Genomic DNA, 20,972 nt, shown 5'->3' with positions numbered 1-20,972 from the left:
AAGGTAGATATTTGATTTTGATAGGTGATATAAATAACTTACACTATATTTTGTCTCTATGCTCCAAACTCCCACCAGATACGCTTCCTGGAACGGCTTTTAAAGAGGATATCCACTGTTAAGAGGGGGGGCTTGGTGGTTTGTGGTGATTTCAATCTCACTGCTGACTATGCAATTGACACTACCACCAAGTCCAGACGCGCCCATTGGCTTCACTTAAAATGCTTTTCCATTCAGAGATCTACGACGCTTGGAGGTGTCAGCATCCAGGAGAAAGAGACTTCTCATTCCACTCTGCTAGACACAATTCTTATTCTCGTATTGACATGATTGTGGTGGATAGAGTTCTGTTGCAACAGGTGTCGTCCTCCGCCATCCACGACATCTCATGGTCCGATCACACTCCAGGGTCAGTTGTGGTGGTGGAGGGGAACGGTTATTTGGGGGATTTTGTTTGGAGGGCCAATTCTAGTCTGCTCAGAGTACCCAATCATATGACCTTCATATCAAATAAATTAAGAGAATATTTTGTTATTCATCCTCAGTCTCTGACCCGACGGTTCTGTGGTGTGCCCATAAGGTATACATAAGGGGCATATTGATACAACTAAATTCGAGAATTAACAAAGAACTAGACAACTAGACCTTCTATTGCAAGAGATTAAACCATTAGAAATACAGAATAAGGTCGCACCTATGGTTGCTCTGGCAGATAAATTGACCAAATTCCGCTGTGATCTTAGACATATGCTTTTGGAACGCCATGATAAATATATCATTGCTTTTGAGGTAAATCACTACGCTCTGGGAAATAGAGTGAGAAAATTACTGGCCCACAGATTAAAAGAACACAGGGCCCATACGAAAATCCCCTATCTTAAAAAACTCTGTAGATAATAGCAAAATCATTAATCCCAAGGGTATTGCTGACGCCTTTGCTAGCTATTATTCTGCCCTGTATAATCTTCAGCAGGATGGGAACACCCACCAACCCTCAGAAGCAGACGTACAAAGATTTTTGGATGAGATAGCTCTCCCAGCCCTCTCCCAGGAACAACTACAATCTTTAACCACTTACAGACCGGACCATTTTGCTGGTCAAAGACCAGACCACTTTTTGCAATTCGGCACTGCGTTGCTTTAACTGACAATTGCGCTGTCATGCAACCTGTCTCCCAAACAAAATTTACGTCCTTTTTTTCCCACAAATAGAGCTTTCTTTTGGTGGTATTTGATCACCTCTGCGGTTTTTATTTTGTGCGCTATCAACAAAAATAGAGAGACATTATTTTTTACTTTTTGTTATAATATCCCCCCAAAAAATATAAAAAAAACATTTTTGTCCCCTCAGTTTAGGCCGATACGTATTCTTCTACATATTTTTGGTAAAAAAAAATCGCAATAAGCGATTATTGATTGGTTTGCGCAAAAGTTATAGCATTTACTATAGGGGATAGTTTTATGGCATTTTTATTATTATTTTTTTTTTTTTTTTTACTAGTAATGGCGGCGAGAAGTGATTTTTATTGTGACTGCGACATTATAGCGGACACATGGGACATTTTTGACACATTTTTGGGACCATTGTCATTTATAACGCAATCACTGTTATATAAATGCAGTCATTCCTGTGTAAATGACACTGCCAGTGCAGGGGTTAACCAGTGGGTGGCAGTGTAGGGGTTAAGTGTTCCTAGGCATGTGTTACTAACTGTTGGGGGCTCTGCTTTCATTTAGTGAACACTGATCTCTGCTCCAATCACATGGAGCAGAGATCAGCGTCACTAGTTGCTAGGCAGAATGGAGAAATGCTGTTTAGAATGGCACTTCTTAATTCGGCTGCCCGGTGAGACGATCGCGGGTATGCCCGCGGCGATCGAGTCCGCGGGACCTGCGACCGGACTCACGGGGGTCCCGACCAGCACAGGAATGAGCCGCCGGCGGCCCACTCCCGATGGCAGGGCGGCAAATTTAAAGGGACGTACATCGGCATTTGCCTGCCCGTGGCATTCAGCCGACGTACATCGGCGTGCGCTGGTCGGGAACTGGTTAAATGCACCAATCTCAACACTAGAAATACAGAAAGCAATTCATTCCCTACCGATTGGCAAATCCCCAGGCCCAGATGGACTTCCAAATGACTATTACAAAACATTTGCCCCCATCCTATCTTCTCCTCTAAAAGAAACGTTTGCTCATGCAATGCATAACTCTTCTTTCCCCTCTGAAATGCTTAAGGCATATGTTGTCACTATACCCAAACCCGGGAAAAGCCATGATGAGCCCTCAAATTACCACCCGATCTCACTCTTAAACATAGATGTTAAAGAGGAAGTAAACCCTTCCAAACCACTTGGACCTACAGGTAAGCCTAGATTAAGGCTTACCTGCAGGTCCAAGCAATATCTCCTAAACCTATATGGTTTAGGAGATATTTGCCCGAAAATGGGCACCGCTGTCTACGGCGCATGCGCCGTAGACAGCGGCGCGCAGGCGCACTAAATGCGGCAAATCCAAGAATGGATTTGCCTAATTTGTCGACTCCCGTGCGCATGCGCGGGAGTGCCATCATCTCGGCTTCGCCGTGTGGCAGCGGCGGAGCTGCGAGACGCGATTCCCGTGCGCATGCGCGGGAGTGATGTCATCGCGGCTTCACCGCTGTGATTCGTCGGAGCTGCGAGACGCCACCAGCAACATGGATGCGGCGGACTACAGGGATCAGCGGCGACTTCGCTGGCTCCTGTGTCAGGTAAGTGACACATAATGAGCTACTATGCGATGCATAGTAGTCCATTATGCTTTACCTTTGCAGGGAAAAAAAAGAGGAAGTAAACCCATTAGGGTTTACTTCCTATTTAAAGTGGAGGGCCACCCTGAAAAAAAAATGCATTAAAAATTTTGAAAACTAAAAAAAATAAAAAATGAAGAAATTTTTTTTTTTTTACTTACCAGAAATGCCTGTTGCTAGGCACATAATCCAAATCTGCCTCTTCCTCCTCTCTTCTCTCCTTGTCGCATTGTCTTCTGGGTAATGGGTCGCGCTGTGTTCTGGGAACCGTGTGTCCCAGAACACAGCTCATACCATTCACAAAGCGCTGCGCGACTCGCGCATGCACAGTAGGAAACGGGCAGTGAAGCCGCAAGGCTCCACTGTCTGTTTCCCTTAGAAAGAATGGCGGCGCCGGGACCCGAGAGCCGAGGGGCGTGTCGGCCTCGGGCGGCCGACATCGCGGGCGCCCTGGACAGCTAAGTGTGCTTATTTTTTTATTTTTATTTTTTCAAAATATTTTATTGCAGTTTTGAAATATAACAAACAAGGCATACATATGTAGAGAGATAATACAGCAATATATAATCTCAGAGAAATACAAATTAGTTGCATCTTCAGTGTAATACCAAGGTGTATAGATTCGGTTACTGAACAGACCTTGAACAGGTAATATGCTGAAAAAAAGAAAAGAAACAATAACTGAACAATAAACAATAAAAACGGGGTAATATATTACCTGGGGCCTACTACTTTCCGTTATGTTGCTTGGAAGACGAGGGTGTGAAAGTAGTGGGTGTAAGAATTATTGGTAGGAGGGGGGCGCATGCGCGAGGCTCTGCATGGAGGACGTGTTCCACTAGAGCTCCGCACTCCCCGCCACAACACCGGACTATTATTGCGGGTTTGAGCCACCCTGCAACCCCGCTTTTTCGGCATATTACCTCCGGAAAGCTCACTGACCGCCACGGTATGGTCCTGACAGGTCAGCGAGGCAAGAACAAGCCTAAGCCGATCAAAGAAGCCTTAGCCCGCGCTTCGTCCAAGATGGCGGCGAAGGCCCTAGCTCTGCAACGTGCTGCTTCCCCTGACGGTACAGGCCACACAGATAGCGATGAGGAGGATGACCACGCTGAAGGCCCCCCCCGCTATTCCACCCTCTGGATTATCTCAGGCGGACTTCTTATCCCTGATGGAGACCATGCTCCACAAGGCACTCAAATCCACCTCGGACCAGATCACCAATAAACTGACCAGAGAGATTGGAGAACTAGGCCAACGTACGTCGGATCTGGAATCCAGAGTTGATGATATTGAGCTCACACTACAAGAACAGGTCCGGGAGCAAACGGCCCTGCGAGAAGAAAATACCACCCTTCTCTCTCGCCTGGAAGACGCGGAGAATAGATCCCGTCGATCAAACCTTCGCTTGCGAGGTATACCAGAAACTGTTGATGATGTCCAATCTTTTGTTACTGCTCTCTTTCAAGAACTGTCACCTTCTATACCGATCGAACGATTGGAATTCGATCGTATACATAGGGCCCTCACCCGGAGACAGCCTGATGGCCCTCCGCGGGACATCATCATTAAACTCCACTTCTTTCGTACGAAGGAACAATTACTGGCTGCTGCACGTACGAAGGACAACCTTATCTTTCAAGAACATACTTATCAACTCTTCTCCGATCTGGCCCCTCAAACGATCGCAAAACGCTGCGCGATGAAACCGCAGCTACAGATTCTGCAACAGCATCAGGTGAAATATACGTGGCGATTCCCCTTCGCTTTGCAGTTCTCGTTTCAAGGGCAGCAACACAACTGTACCTCACCTGAAGCCCTCCAGAGTCTCCTGGAATCCCTTCGTTTGGTTGCTCCACCCCAACCTTCTGAGGTGGCCTTACCTCGAACCCCAGCCCGGTTCTCCAATCACCCCTACGCTGCTACTCCGAGAAGACCTCCACCAGTTCCCTCCTCTGTACGAAAAGGGACCCCAGCTCGACCGCCTCGTGAGACTGCCTCTGACCGTCCGTTATACTCACCACGCTGAATCCAGTCGTTTATTCTTGTACTGAGTGCTACCGGAGGTATCCTGGTGTGAGGACCGAACACATTCGTATCTTTTTTCTTTTTCTGCCTAACTCCTCCACCAGGGCTTAAGGAGACTGTTCCGTGTTGGGCTTTCCCCCCTTCTCTTTAAATGTTTTGGGGGGGGGGGGCCCACACAGTCTCCTATCACCCTCTAGGGTTGCACAGGCTCGAATCCTGTTATTCCTAAACTTCTTTTTTTTTTTTTTTGATTATTATTACTGTTTTTTTTTATATATATAGACTTTTTTGGAGTGCTATGGTTAGCCACATTTTGTGCTGTTCCTGTTACACGAACACTGTTATGAGATCTAAATAACTTGCTCCTTTGCTTTGTATGCGATTACTTTTGCACTCACAGTAAATCTGTCTGTAGGAGTGCTTAACTAGTCACGCTATGGTTCATAGTTTACTACTAATGGCTGACCTAATGTGATACTCCATTGCTATATAAAGACCTCTTGGATCTGTTTTCAATAGATTCCGGTTGTGGCGGGGAACTGTCATTGCTTCCCCCTAGTAAGGTATGCAGACCCTCCAGTTGGCTGGCTGGCTGGAGAGTTTGCACACTATTTGGTCGGGCAACAGATTTCTGTTTTCCCTACCACGAGTTTTCCGTGTCTTTGCCTTACAAATTTCATTTCTCTATCTCTATTTCTCCATTCTTTTCCCCTCCTTCCCTTCCTTCCCCTTTGGTCGTGTGTCGGTGGGACGGCGGGGTCCTGGGGACACCCTTTAATATCTTTTAAATACCCTCCCGATGACCCCCATAAACATTGTTTCGTTAAATGTTAAGGGATTAAACTCCCCTAACAAGCGGGTCAAGGCCTTCAAGACGTTTGTGTCCCTGAAGGCAGGCATAGTAGCCCTTCAGGAAACCCATTTTTCCTCTAACGCAACCCCCAAATACTTTAATTCCCGATATCCCCAGGTTTTTACCGCATCTGCAGCCACGAAACAACGTGGTGTACTGATAGCTATTCACCATACCCTCCCCTTCTCGGTGCTCACAGAAATTAAAGACCCTGAGGGACGATATATTATTATAGTAGGCCTACTTCAGGATGTAGAAACTACATTGGTTTCCTATTATGCCCCCAATAACAACCCCATCCCCTTTTTTTCACATCTGCTCCAGGTCTTACGGACCCACTCTAAGGGCACTCTGCTTTTATGTGGGGATTCCAATCTAGTTCTGCAACCCCATCTGGATAAATTCCCATATGCCCCTGAACAGTACGCTCTGTCCCTACGGTTTTGGAAACTACTACAACAAGCCTCCCTACTTGATTCTTGGCATGAATGTCACCCGTCCAAGAAAAACTACACTTTTTATTCCTATCCTCATAACTCCTTTTCCAGAATTGACCATATCTTCCTGTCAGTTGCTACATCCCCAATTCTGATTGATTCCTCTATTCACCCTATATCGTGGTCGGACCACTGCGCAGTAATAACTTCTATATCTTCTCTGATTCCGCAATCCCGAGATCGCTCATGGTGCATTAACGAAGCTCACCTTACCAACCAGTCTTTCCTTCTAGACATACAAGTTGCCCTTAAAGATTATATAAAAAATAATTCTACCCCTGAAATTTCTCCTACTTTACTCTGGGAAGCACATAAGCCAGTAATTAGAGGCACCTGTATTTCGGTATCCACACATCTTAAGAAAATTAAAACACTCCGTCTGGCTGGGTTAGAGCAGAAATTTCATCAAGCCTTTCTACAGTTCCAGTCCTCCCCAACGGATCATAACCGAGTGGTGATGGAAAAATCCAGAGTTGAGTTGGATCTGCTGTTGGCTGAGTCGGCTGGCAAGGCTATCCGTAGATCCAATCATACTCTATATGAAGGCTAATAAGCCGGATACACTATTATATATATATATTTTTTTTTTAGTGGGGGGAGGGATATGTATTGTAGTAAAAAGTTTATTTTATTTTTATTTTATTTTTTTCAAAATTGTCACTCTTTATAGCACAAAAAAAAATGCAGAGGTGATCCCATATCACCAAAATAAAGCTCTATTTGCTGGGGGGTGGGGAGACGTCAACTTTGTTAGAGTACAGCATTGCACGCCCCCGCCCAATTGTCAGTTAAAGCAACAAAGTGCTGTATCACACAAAAATGTCCTGGTCATTAAGGGGGGAAATCCTTCCGGTCCTTAAGTGGTTAAAGCTTGGGGAATTGTTTTATAACCTAACTCTGCTTTAAACTTCTCCACAACTTTATCCCTGCCTGAACTGTCTGATGTGTTCCTTGACCTTTGTGATGCTGCTTATTAATGAACTTAACAAACCTCTGAGGGCTTCACAGAACAGCTGCATTTTATACTGAGATTAAATTTACACACAGGTAGACTCTTACTAATTAGGCGACTTCTGAAGGCAACTGGTTCCACTAGATTTTAGTTAGGGGTATCAGAGTTAAGGGGGGCTGAATACAAATGCATACCAAAGATATTGATTTTAGAAAAAAATTAGAAAAACATTTAATTTCCCTTCCACTCCAAAATGATGTGCCACGTTGTGTTGGTCTATCACATACAATCCCAATAAAATGCATTTACATTTTTTGGTTGTAACATGACAACTATGGAACATGTCAAGTGGTATGAATACTTTATCAAGGCACTGTACATACCGTTCATCACATTGAACTTGCAACTTATCCTATATTAAGGTTGGGTTGTTCCACTCTGCTCTCTAGCTTCTCTTCTATGGTCTCTTTCTATTTTGTTTCCTTCATGTCTGCCTATTTTTATATTTTTTTTTTCTTTCTCATCTCCTCTCCCCTTGGTTTGTCCCCCCTCCCCCTTTTTTTTTCTTTCTTTCTTTTTTTCTGGGTCTCTTTTCACTCTTCTTTTCCACTTTGATTTATAGATTGGGCTATTGTTTTTTCTCATTTTGGGGCCCGACCCCTTTGGAAGTCAGTTCAGGATATGCACTTTGGTGTCCCATGGGTCCTGGATTCGGACTTTCAGAGGTTTCAGGACTTCCTGGCGCTTTGAGCCTCAACAGACATTACTTCTTTGGAAAAATATATACTTGAGGGTTTAAGGTTTACACTTCAAGTGCTCCTCAGGCCTCTAAGACTCTGATTTTTTTTTTTTGTTTGTTTTTTTTTTTTTTTTTTTTTTTTGTTTTGGTGTGTCAACCCTTTGTATTAGTACATTGTTGTTGTGCCCATTCTGTTCAATCCTTTTGGCTATTTGAGTTTGAAACCTTACATTTCATAAAATGTCAGGTTGCTCACAATTGTTTTCATGAGATGCAACTGCTTGTGTACACTTGTCACTTTTTCTTATGCCAATAAAAACATATTGTAAGTAAAAACATTGAGGCTTGCTGGGTGTGTTAGGGTTTTATAAAGCCAATCTTATAGCTTTGTTCAGCAGTCCCTGCTGAACCAGCCAAATTTTGATCCATGTATGACTGGCATAAGACTTAAAGAGGAAGTAAACCCTGCTGAGTTTACTTCCTCTTACATTCCCTGCAAAGACAAAGCATAATGGACTACTATGCATCGCATAGTAGTCCATTATGTGTCACTTACCTGACACAGGAGCCAGCGATGTCACCGCTGTCCCCTGTAGTCTGGCGCATCCATCTTCTCGAAGCCGCAATGACGTCGCGCATGCGCACGGAGCAGACACACGCGGCATCGTCAACGACAATGCGCCGTAGACAGCGGTGCCTGTCTTTCGGCAAATATCTCCTAAACCGTGTAGGTTTAGAAGATATTTCTTGGACCTACAGGTAAGCCTTAATCTAGGCTTACCTGTAGGTCAAACTGTGTTGTAAGTAAAAAGGAAAAATAACACAAGGGAGCCCCCAAAGCTTCATAACCCATAAGTATACAACAAAAACAGGGTTTTTTTTAGCAGCAGAGAGTTGGTGTGAAAATAGTTGATGTAAAAAAAAATAATTATTTAACAGACAATAGTAATTCCAAATGAACAATAATACATCATCCATATAGGTAGTGCCACAAATACAAACATGGAACATCACTCATAGCAAAAAACTCTATGTACAGACATACCTATATTAACATATGATCATCTGTAAATCATTTTATTTGTACTACTTTGCATGCATTGCAGTGTTCTATTTTTTTCCATCCCCTTGGTGCAAACCGCTCTGTTCAGCCCCGCGTCACTGGGGGGGGGGGTGCCTCTTTTCCGCCCCGCTTCCCGGCACGGTGGGGAGACGCAGATGTTATCTGCGATTCTCCCCAATGTTTGTTTTCCTATAGTTGAGTCCTTTTTGGGCCACTGTGGGGGGGCTTTCTCCGTGTCGGGGGCATTCCGTGATGGCCACCGGACTGTCAGTGACGTCGCGCTTTTGCGTCAGAGGCAATGGCTTAGGCCAGGGCTTATGCCTTCCGGAACGCCGAGGGGACCATGCGGATGACGCCCTTTTGGTGTTGTAGACCTGTGGGAGGGTGGATTGGGTGGGGTCCTACACCTACAGACTATGGACAAATCATGCAGATACTTTAAAATTCCACAGCTCCGAGGAGATCCTGAGGTGTTCCCTGGTAGTGCTGTCATACACCAATACAAGACTGATGGAGTGCTTGGTAAGTGCAGCTTTTGGAATGATTCTGACTGGGTAATCCTTGTACTTATGCGACACCCATTCATTTACTAACATTACTACTTAACCCACACAATATTATTCTTTAGTAATATAATTATAATCCTACTCCCTCACTTTATGCAGACAGCATTCAGTGTCATATCACTCAAGTTTGGCACCTTGATCCATTTCACTTTCACCATCTTATTCAATCATCCACCTTTTTTTCTTTTCTTTTTTTCTCACACACACATACACGCATGCATTATTCTCTTCACACTTCCAATTTTGTTGTTTCAGTTTTCTTTTTCAGTAGTTTGGTTTTGTTTTCACTTTCACACCCCTCTTGCCCCGTTGTCAGTGTACCTTACATCATGCATTTTCACTTCACCCATTACATCTCCACACCCTATCCCTCACCCACCTTTTCTCACTGTCAGCTAATCCCTCTAATAATTAATATAACTAATGAAGAAACTACGCCATGCTATATATAACTAGTTTAATTCTTTTACAATATGAATTCATTAATTAGCAAGTAAGAAGCCTATAACTGCCAAGCACTTCTATATACTCCCTCTAATATTATTTAATTATGACTTACAAAAAGTTTTTTGCATGCCCCAACTTTCACAGCTCTCCAGAATCTACTCCCGATGGGAACACCCTGACTGGATACACATTGAAAGATTGGCAGTCCCGCTTCATACCCTTGATTTCCTTATATGGAGCCCCAAAAATTCCAGACCCCCGATAATGTCGCCGACGCTGTCCCACTCATTCACTTTATGGGACTCCCTCAGGGGTAATACACACCTAATTTCTTCTTTAGAACCCCTGAAACATTTATTTCACAACCCAGACTTCTACCCGGGCCTAGACATCAAAGCGTTCCAGTGGTGGCTAGACAAAGGGCTCTACAGAATCGGTCACTTTCTCAGACCTTTAGGCCCCCTAACGAAAGCCTATTGTGTAAGTAAACTGGACATGCCCAGATCTGAATTCTTCAGATTTGCACAGATATCCGCATTTCTTCACAAAACATGCAGATCCTTCCCAGACGGTCCACAAATTACCCCTTATGAACAATGGTGTGGGCAAGGCATCGAGCAGAGGGGTGGGATCTCACTGGTTTACAGGGCACTCTCGGGTAAACAGTCCAAAACCTCTTACATGTTGGCTTGGGAAGATGACTTAGCCCAATCTTGGAACCTGGAGACTTGGCAAAGGAATTTCTCCTACTCATACAAGGGCATCATGAATACCGGTCTCATAGAAGCGAGCATTAAAGTACTTACCAGGTGGTACTTAGTATCCACAAGACTTGCCCACATCTTCCCGTCCACATCTCCTCTATGTTTCAGGGGCTGTAACCTTAGAGGTGACATGCTTCATCTTTGGTGGTCCTGTCCCAGGGTGCGACATTTCTGGCGTAAAATTTTCTCCTGGATAAACATAATTACCTCACAGCCTATCTTACCATCCCCCCTCATTGCACTTCTCAACTTCCCAGTCACGGGAGTGCCCAAGATTACACAACGCCTCATCCACTTTATTTTACTGGGTGCCAAACTTACCCTGGCAAAAGCCTGGAAGACGCCTACTGTATCACCCAGAGTAGCAAAGAAAAAAAATTCTTGGATCATGAATCAAGAAAAAATGGCCGGTGTAATCTTGGATCGTTCTGAGAAATTCTATCACACTTGGGAACCTTGGGCATCTTTTGTTGGGATCACCCTCCCACATTGAAATAGCTGTACTACTGGCTGTCGCTCACTTCTCCAGACGACCTTCTACACCTCCCTTTATCTCCTTTTACACTCTTCTGCGCTAATTGCCTCTTTCCTCTACTTTTACTGCTCATATTTTCTTTGTCTATCCCCTTTTCCTCCTATACTCCCTTTTCCCCTCCCTGTAGGGGATGCTCCCTTTGGTTGCAAATATTCTTTGTGATTAGTTAACATTTCACTTATTGGATTTCCTAATCTATATGCTGCAAGGAAATCTTCATTTGTTTTACTATGTTCTTTTGCTCTCCCTCCCAGATATTGAGTATATATCACGTGTGCCTCATTCGGTTGCATAACTCATAGTTCTCACTTGTTATATTTCGAATGCATGACCAATGTAGTTGGTTGACCAGTCCCTTTCGCTGGGGGTTGGGGGGGGGGGCCCTGGGGAGTTGCCCGGTCGCAGTGTGTTCCCATTTGGGGCGGCAGGGCGATCTTCCCTGGGCCCGTCTCGGCCTCGGGTGAAAGGTGTTAAGGGGGGATCTCCGGGTCCCCACGACTCAGGAGGGGGCCTCGTTGACCCCTTGTTCTCGAATGTACTATTGCTATCACGCGCTCTCATTCTCGGACTGGTCAAGGTTTATTCTCTTACCTTCTATATTGCAACCATGGTCTGGGGAGGGATATGTTTTCCTTACTTGTTTTCTCATTATATGCTTTACCAGTATGATGCATTTGTCTTTTAGGGGGCATCTCGCCTTACTGCCACTTATTATTGACATGTTTTGTAAACTGTTGTTATAATTAACAATAAAAATCTATTGCAACTGAAAAAAAAAAAAAGTTTTTTGCATGCCCATCTGCAGGTGTTTTACCCCCCATCCTCCTCTCTGGGTCCCAAAACGTGGCCCCCTGTAAGCTCAGTGGACTATGCACCCACCCAGAGGGCACGGGGGAACATGTGGCAGCGATGGGATCACTGGATGGCTATAATCCTGCAATGCCGGTTCATGCGACATGTCCTCATACACCCATTGGTAACTATATCTCTATATGCATGGAGACATAATTTTGCTTAATTTGAAATACTATACCTATATATATTTTTATATAGTCCAAAGTCTTTAATTAGATATTTTGACATTTCCCTAGAATATAAATCCCCCTGAAGAGACCGAAAATCGCAAGGGTCAAAATGCATCAGGGTTTTTCATGTGGATACATATGTTATGAATACAATTGGCAAACCATGCCTGTACATAGTTTTTTGCTATGAGTGATGTTCCATGTTTGTATTTGTCGCACTACCTATATGGATGATGTATTATTGTTCATTTGGAATTACTCTTGTCTGTTAAATAAATTATTTTTTTACATCAACTATTTTCACACCAACTCTCTGCTGCTAAAAAACCCCTGGGGAAATTTCCTGCGTTTTAACTGTGTTGTAAGGGTTTACAACCACTTTAAAGCATGTATCTTGTAGTGTAGTCCTAGAAAATGATTTTACAGGTAAGACAGAAATCATATTGTTCTCACCATATGATGTACTTTGAAACATAAGTTGTGTGTTACATGATTTAATATTTTTAAATTTAATAGATTGGGCTTGATATGGGAATCGTAAATGCAGGAAGCCTTCCCGTTTATGATGACATTGATAAAGAGCTTCTTCAGCTGTGTGAGGATCTCATCTGGAACAAGGATTCTGAAGCAACAGAGAAACTGCTAAAATATACACAGGTACAGTGTATTTCTGAACTTTGTCCCCAAAGCCACTACACAGCTATGTAATCAAAAAAAATAGCCAAGCTCAGCCTAGGTGATAAAAAAAAAAAGTTATTCAGTAGATTGTGTGAACATTTACATAGTATAGTACACACACACACACGTTGGAGATGGACCTGTCTGTTTTATGTGTAATGCAGTTCTCAGTGAAGTTTAACACCAGAAACAAACCAGGAAAGTGATGCCAGTTAAAGTATTTCAGCATTAGGTACCATTGTATACAGTGGGGGAAATAATTGATACGCTGCAGATTTTGTAAGTTTGCCCATTTAAAGAAATTAAGGGTCTGTCATTTTAATCACGTGTATTTTAAATCGGGGGTCCCAAACCACTGGGCCATGGCCTCTCTGTAGCCAGGCTGCGAATGCATCTGGCCGTCAGGCGTGTGGGCGACCAAACCTGCGAGCAAGCAGAGATTGCATCATCTCTCACTGCCCTGCATCACCACAGTTCCGCCTTCACTATGTAGCCGTGGGTAGTAGAGAAAATACATAATCCCTCACGGTAGGAAGCTACAGCTGGTCACAGGATAGTGACAGTCCACATCTGATGGCAATGTGGCAATCCACATCTGGTGGCAGACACTGTGGCAAGTGGCATGGCAAATGCTAATCCATATCTGGTGGAAAGTGACAAGCTGCCCCTGGTGGCAGGTGACATGACAAGTGACATCTGGTGGGAGGCAACAGTGGCAAATAACAAGCTCGGGGCTCCCATTAAACTATTTCATTTTATATTACATGTGCTTCAATCATCCTGACACCATATCAACCATGGTCCTGTGATGATTGAAGCACTAACAGCAGCCATTGTCCCAACAAATTGCCCACATAAAAACTATATCCCCCTTAAACTTTGGCATAATTCCTTGGCACGCAGTCGGTCTCCAGTGCCAAAAAGTTTGGGGACCACTATTTTGACTGCTAGAGACAGAATATTGTCATATCCAAAATCCACAAAAAAAGATACAAATGTTATCAATTGAGTTGCAGTTCATTGAGTAAAATAACTGTTCAATCCCTACCTCCCGCAGACTGGCTACAGTATGTGGTATACAAATAAGTCCTGTCAATTTTAAGAAGGTGTGACAATTTATTATAGGTATAAAATGCACCCATCCACAGAATCTTTCTTCCATTCAAACTTCACCATCATGGGCAAAATGACGTCCGGGACAAGATTTTAGACCTGCACACGGTGCAAGACCATCAACAAGAAGCTTGATGAGAAAACTGTTGGAGCGATTATTCACAAATGGAATAAATCCAAAATAACCATCAATCACCCTTGGAATAGAGCTCCATGAAAGATTTTGAAACCTAAGGGTCATCATGGAAAAAAAGTGAGGGATCAGCCCAGAACTACACAGGAGAAGCTTGTGAATGATTCCAAGGCAACTGGGACCACAGTTACCAAACCATTGGTAACACAATATGCCACCATGGATTGAAATCCTGTAGTGCCCAAAAGGTCCCCCTTAAGAAGGCACATGTACAGGTCCATCTACAGTTTGCCAAGGAACATCTAAATGGTTCAGAGAAGGATTGGGGGTAAATGCTGTTGTCAGATGAGACCAACATTTAGCTATTTGGCATTAACGTGTAGTGTTTGGAGGAAGAAAATTGTTGACTATGATCCTAAGAACACCATCCCTACAGTCAAACATGGAGGTGGAAGACCCAAATGTTGGCTGTAAAGAACATACCATGAAGGCAACAAATGAGTGGCTCAAAAAGAAACACATTAAGGTAATGGAGTGGCCTTGCCAGTCTCCAGACCTTAATCCTATAGAAAATGTGTGGGGGAGCTGAAACTTCAAGTCGCCAGGTAACAGACAATAAACCTTAAGGATTTGGAGAAGATCTGTAAAGACAAGTGGACCAAAATCTCTCCTGAGATGTGTGCAAACCTGATAACCAACTTCAAGAAATGTCTTACCGCTGTGCTTGCCGACAAGGGTTTCTCCACAAAGTACTACGTCTTGTTTTGCTTGGGGATCAATTAATTATTTTACTCACTGAACTGCAACTCCATGTATATTATCTTGTTTTGTGTTTTGTGTTTTTTTTTTTTTTTTTTTTGCTCAATATTCTGTCTCTATCATTTAAAATACACCTATGATAAACATTATAAATACTACAGGGGATCTAAAAATATTTTCCTCCACTGCATGCATTTATTTAAAGTGTAACCAAGGGCATGGGGTTAAAACATTTGTCAGGTTGTTATTGCTGTCTGTGCCTCGGGGAGATTCACCCTCTATCAATGTCATGCCCAATATAGGCTTGTGAAGCATAAAGGATGGCTTCCTATTAAGACATTGGGTCTTATTGTGGCATCGTTGCAGATGTGCTGTAATTATAGTGACCAGTGAGACCAGAAGGATTGGCCATTACCACTTTTGATGGAGAACATTAGCTCAAATTGAGTGTTGAAATTAACTGTATGTGAAGAGAGATCAGGAGGTTCCTTTGAGGAGTGCTGTAGCTGGATCTGGATTCAATTTCAAACCGATCAATGAAGAAATGTTAGATATTGGAGTGCAAAGAGACTGTTCCCCACAAAGGTCTCCAAAGCAGGGGAAGGAAAAAATAAAATATAGACCATCTTGGTACACTGAACAGATTTAAAAGTAAAAAAAATAAATAAAAATAAAATGTTAATGATACATAATGAAAACATAGTGAAGTATCCAGACAAAATGTATGATTACAACTGCAGGTGTAGATAAAACAATATGATAGATTAAACAGTAGGTGTGGCACTGTTCTTTAATGGTACCAGGAGTCTGATTGTTCCAATGATGCACTCTAGCCAATATTTGTTGATTAAATGAACAATCCTTGGTGCAAAAAGAATGTAACATATAAAGTTAAAGTGACTGATGCTTAAAATGTGGCTAGTACTCTGGCACGTTGATTATTTATCTAAAATTGCATTTATGTCACATTTTGCATATGATAAAGTGACTGTTGATTTAAATGCAATTATAGGTTTAACAAAGGAAATATTCATATGCATGTACATATTGTGACATAAGTGCAATCCTAAATTAAAGAGACTTGTGCTTTGGTGAACAAAATTGATATGGCACAGTTCTTATATGAAAACATAAAGTCTTTGGTAAAAAGTGACAGGTGAGTTTCGATTGTGCCTCTGTGCCGGTGCTTCTTATGGTACTCTCCTGTAAGCATTGTACTCACAGGAAGTATTCACTCTGCAAAGGGGTATTTCACATTCACAGCGTTTGTCACTGTGTGGCAGTTTCCAGATCTGCACCTTTAAAGATGTCACCTTGCGGGGGCGTGGCCTGACCTTGCATGGAGTAGGACGTGTGTCTCCGGAGCTCCGCCGAGTAATCCTGTTTTCCACGCTGATCCTGTGATAGCACAGCACAAATACTTACCCGAACGCGTCTGGAAGGCTTCCCCTCATTCCGGTGCATATGTCTCCCTCGAAATCCCAGCGATCGGCGGCGGCGCGGCTGTCACAATACCGCCGACGTGAGTGAGGAGGGGGAGGAAAATGGCGGCGCGGAGGAGACGGGAGGGCCGCGTGAGGCGGGAGACACGGACAGGCTTCTTGAAGCCATTACATTGTGCCGCACGTCCCTTACATCCCAAATTGAAGAAGTGCAAATGGACATCTCTTTAATAAGGCAGAACTTTCAGAAGCTGCGGGACCGGGTGAGGGATACCGAGGCCCGTATTAGCAACCTAGAGGATGCTCTCCCGCCATTGCAAAATGATGCTGACCACATGCAGAAACAAATAGACCTCCTGCTTGCTAAACAAGACAAAATGGAAAATCGCATACGCAGATGCAATATCCGATTGGTCTTCCGGAAGGGGCTGAAACTTTTCTGGAACAATTGCTGATAAATACATATGGCCGAGAGTCTTTTTCCCCCATGCTAGCGGTTGAACGCGCGCATCGTATGCCTGCCAGGCCTCCGCCTCAAGGTGCGCCTCCGCGTACCTTTCTTGCAAAACTCCTGAACTATAAGGATAGAGATGCTGCCCTGCGCATGGCTCGGGTAAAGGGTAACATCCCTGTGGGCAATACTAAAGTAGCTATCTTTCCTGATTTTTCTGCGGACGTCCAGAAACGCCGCCAGAGTTTCCTGGTGGCCAAAAGATTACTACGTGCACAACAAGTGAAATATTCTATGCTATTTCCAGCGCGCCTCAGGGTGGAGGCAGGAGACCGGGCACTCTTTTTTGAACAACCCAGGGAGGTCATAGCATGGCTGGAACGCAGAGCATCTCAGGATAGAGCTGTCTGAGGAACTGTGGGACGGGTGAGCTAAAAACTTTCTTACTTTTCCCCTGGTGTCCTGGAACTATGGCATATTATCTGATCTCTTTTTCCTGCTCCATCTTCGCTAAGGTGCTTGCATCTGTGGCGTCCGATACTTTTATGCCCTTTCTACTTTGAGATCTACTGAACTTTCCGATTCTGGGACTGATAGGGGACACACTTTTACGCCTGCTAGTGGTGTCAACGTTCATGGACAATTTTTTCCCTTTTTCCTTGGTGTCCCTATTGAGGGACTTTCTGCAATATGTACCTGTTCGTTTTTATTTCAACAAATTTTGTTTTTTTTTCCTTCTTTTTCTTCTCTCGGAGCAAGGAGAGACACACTAGTCCTACGGACTAATTGCATGGTGCAGCGGAAAACTGCTCTATTGTCTGCTGGGACTTTTTATTGTCAGGGGGGAGTTGGTTACTGGTACTGGACAGCAACTGACTCTTTTGCCTCTCTACACAGATCACTGCTGTGTGCTGTTATGCAGGGTGCTCTACTTTATCTGGCCTTCTGGTGCCGGTGGCCACAACTCTTTCAGATTTATTGTTCTATGTTTTCTTTCTGATCCAATGAAACTGGTTTTCCCAGCCAGGCATGTTTGGTTTTTGAGGGAATATACCCGCACAAGTTGGGGTAGGTGCAGGGTAGGGCGGGGGGAGGGGGGTGGATTGGTTTGGGTTTACATGCAGAAGATAACTATAAACGAGCTAGAATACGAAACAGGACTATGTGTTGCTTTTGCTGAATGTCTTTTACAACTACTGTTTATGCAGTCCCTGGTTGGGCTAGATCAAACGCAATTCTATTGGGATGCGCTTATAGGAGGACTGTTAGGGGGGTAAGCTGAATGTACTCATCACTGTATATGATTTTATATGGCATCTGTACGATTTCTTACCTGGAACGCGAGGGGCCTGCGTGATAAAATTAAGCGTGCGGCAGCCTTCACGTTCCTTAAGCAAAGGGCGGAGGTGATGGTGTTGGTTGAGACACATGTGGAGGGTGGACTGCAGATGGCCCTTAAGCGCCCTTGGATTGGGTGGGCATTTCATTCCACCTACACGTCTCACTCGAGGGGGGTTTCGGTACTTGTAGCTAAGTCGGTTCAGTTTGAACTTAGCGGAGTTCTTACTGACCCGCAGGGCAGGTTTGTTTTTCTACATGCTAAATTGTATGGGGAACCCTACCTTATTATGGCCTTTTATATCCCCCCTCCATTTAATATGGCATTGGTTGTTGAGGGGCTGTCTTTTATGTCCAGACACCCGGCGGTTCCTGTCATCTGGCTGGGGGATTTCAACACCACGCTTAATCTTTCCCTGGATAGGCTCAAACCCCCCGAGTCGTTGGTGGGGCAGGCTGGGACCACTAGGCTGTCCAAGCTCCTAGCCACCATTCATCTGGTGGATACGTGGAGACACAAGTTCCCTCAAAAGAAAGAGTATTCATGCTTCTCGCCCACACATGGTTCTCTATCACGTATTGATTTTATATTAATATCTCAACAACTCACTCCCAGACTTAGGGAAGTATTGTTTTTCCCCAGACTGCTTTCAGGCCACAGCCCCTACTCTGTAGTGCTTGACGTACCCCTGGGTAGGCCTCCGCGGGCATGGCGGTTAAATCCGTTCTGGCTGACATTATTACCCGAAGACGACACTATTGAGGCAGAGTGGATAAGATTTTTTGAGGACAATGACCACACGGCCTCAGTTCCGGCCGCGTGGGATGCATTTAAACTACATGCTCGTTCGGTACTGACTACCCACATTAACAGGCTCAAGGCTGATTCGGCTACTGCCTTTACTGAGGCAGAGGCGGTTCTGAGCTCCATGGAACACACCTACATGAACGATCCGTCTACGGTCAACGCTGACGCACTTAGACTACAGTCGAGGGTGGTCTCCCAACTGCACCATGACAAGGCTCGACAGAAACTTTTTTTTTACCAGACAAAAATATTTTGAATCCGGGGAAAGAGCTGGTAAGTTGCTAGCATACTTAGTCCATAAGGAAGATAGACCCCCAATTGTTATCTCTTTGCGTGGACAAGGAGATACAATGATCACGGACCCCTCTGAGGTAGCAGCTAGATTTCGGGACTTTTTTGCGGACTTATATACCACTACAGTATCCGACGACACCACCCCGATGGACAGATTCCTGGCCCAAGTTTCCCTCCCTCAAGTGACTGAGGAACAGGTACAGGCTCTGGAGGCTCCCCTGACCACCGATGAAATAGTGAGTGCCATTGCGGAATTTGCAAGATCCAAGTCACCGGGGTCAGACGGTCTTCCCATTGAATTTTATTCCCGTTACCAAGAAATACTGGCGCCTAGGCTTCTCGCCCTTTACGGGAGTCTTTTTGATACACTGACACTGCCTCCATCCATGAGGGAAGCAACGATAGTTTTGATACCCAAACCTGGAAAAGATCCAGGTTTCCCAGAATCCTACCGCCCAATCTCCCTATTACAGGTAGATATTAAGATTTTAGCTAAGATACTTGCTACTCGATTGAACGGAGTGATCCTTACCCTGATTCAGGCTGATCAAGCGGGCTTTATGCCTGGTCGGAATACGTCGTTCAATCTACGCAGGCTCTATATTAATCTACAAGCAACACATGAGGCGGTGGGTGAACGGGTGGTGGTGTCACTTGACACGGCTAAGGCCTTCAACTCTGTGGAATGGGGGTATTTGTGGAGGTGCCTCGAAGGTTACAGATTTGGCCCTAACTTTATTGGGTGGGTGAAGCTATTGTATCATCACCCAACGGCCAAGGTGGTGGCAAATGGGTGGTCCTCCCGGGCGTTTGGCCTCAGTAGGGGTACCAGGCAGGGGTGCCCACTGTCCCCATTACTTTATGCCCTGGCTTCAGAACCTTTAGCGGTGTCGATCCGTACAGACCCTGAGATCAGGGGACTGACGGTGGGTCAACTAACAGAAAATATCAGTCAATACGCTGATGACACGCTGCTATACTTGGCAGACTCTGGCCCCTCCCTCGCAAAAGCCCTGCACATGATAGTGGTTTGGTAGCTTTTCCGGTCTTCGTATAAACTGGGATAAATCCCAAATCCTACCTATTGACAGTTTTCCACAGTCAGAATCTCAGGCCAGTCTGCCTCTTCAGCGAGTTGGAACTATTAAGTATCTGGGTGTCTGTGTCTCTAGGACTCCGGCAGATTATATTGCGCTGAATGTAGAGCCTCTATTCTCCCTAGTGCGTACCAAGACTCAAGCCTGGTCTTGTCTCCCCCTTGGGGTTTGGGGGCGTGTTAATCTAATTAAAATGGTCTTATTACCTAAAATACTGTATGTGTTGTGGCACGCCCCGGTTTACTTACCGCTAAAATATTTTAAATCCCTTGAAAGTCTCATTAGACCCTTTGTATGGGGAAATAATAGGCACAAGCTTGCTTGGCAGGCTTTGAAAATCCCGACTGATATGGGGGGTATGGCTCTTCCAGATCTAAATCACTATTATGTTGCCTCACAACTGTCAACTTTTTCATGTGGACAAGACTGATAAACAACGTTTCCTTGCCCTTCTCTGCCCCACATGGGCACAAATTGCAGATGATCCGATAGCTGCTATTTCGACGGGGGTTGGGAGCTCTACACTAGAGCCAGGTAAACACTCCATGCTGTTTCACTACAGAAGGATTTGGGATCTGGCGTCCACTAAATTGAATGTTATG

The 20,972-nt window shown here is 44.4% G+C and overlaps 1 protein-coding gene across 3 annotated transcripts in view; it reads left to right on the top strand.

The window, feature by feature from the left end:
* The window catches only part of MTR (5-methyltetrahydrofolate-homocysteine methyltransferase), a 1,186,028-nt gene that overhangs the window by 604,023 nt on the left and 561,033 nt on the right, over positions 1-20,972 (top strand). For all 3 annotated transcript variants that reach the window (XM_077486511.1, XM_077486510.1, XM_077486509.1), the window contains exon 18: positions 12,774-12,914. In XM_077486511.1, coding sequence (XP_077342637.1) covers positions 12,774-12,914 — 141 coding nt within the window. The remainder of the gene's footprint in view (positions 1-12,773; positions 12,915-20,972) is intronic.

The sequence above is a fragment of the Lithobates pipiens genome, unplaced genomic scaffold (assembly GCF_037356315.1).
Source record: "Lithobates pipiens isolate NorthernLeopardFrog02 unplaced genomic scaffold, aLitPip1_a1.2 Scaffold_18, whole genome shotgun sequence".
In the NCBI taxonomy this organism is placed as follows: domain Eukaryota; kingdom Metazoa; phylum Chordata; class Amphibia; order Anura; family Ranidae; genus Lithobates; species Lithobates pipiens.
Note: the sequence above shows the minus strand (reverse complement) of the source record. Positions and strands in the feature narration are given on the sequence as shown.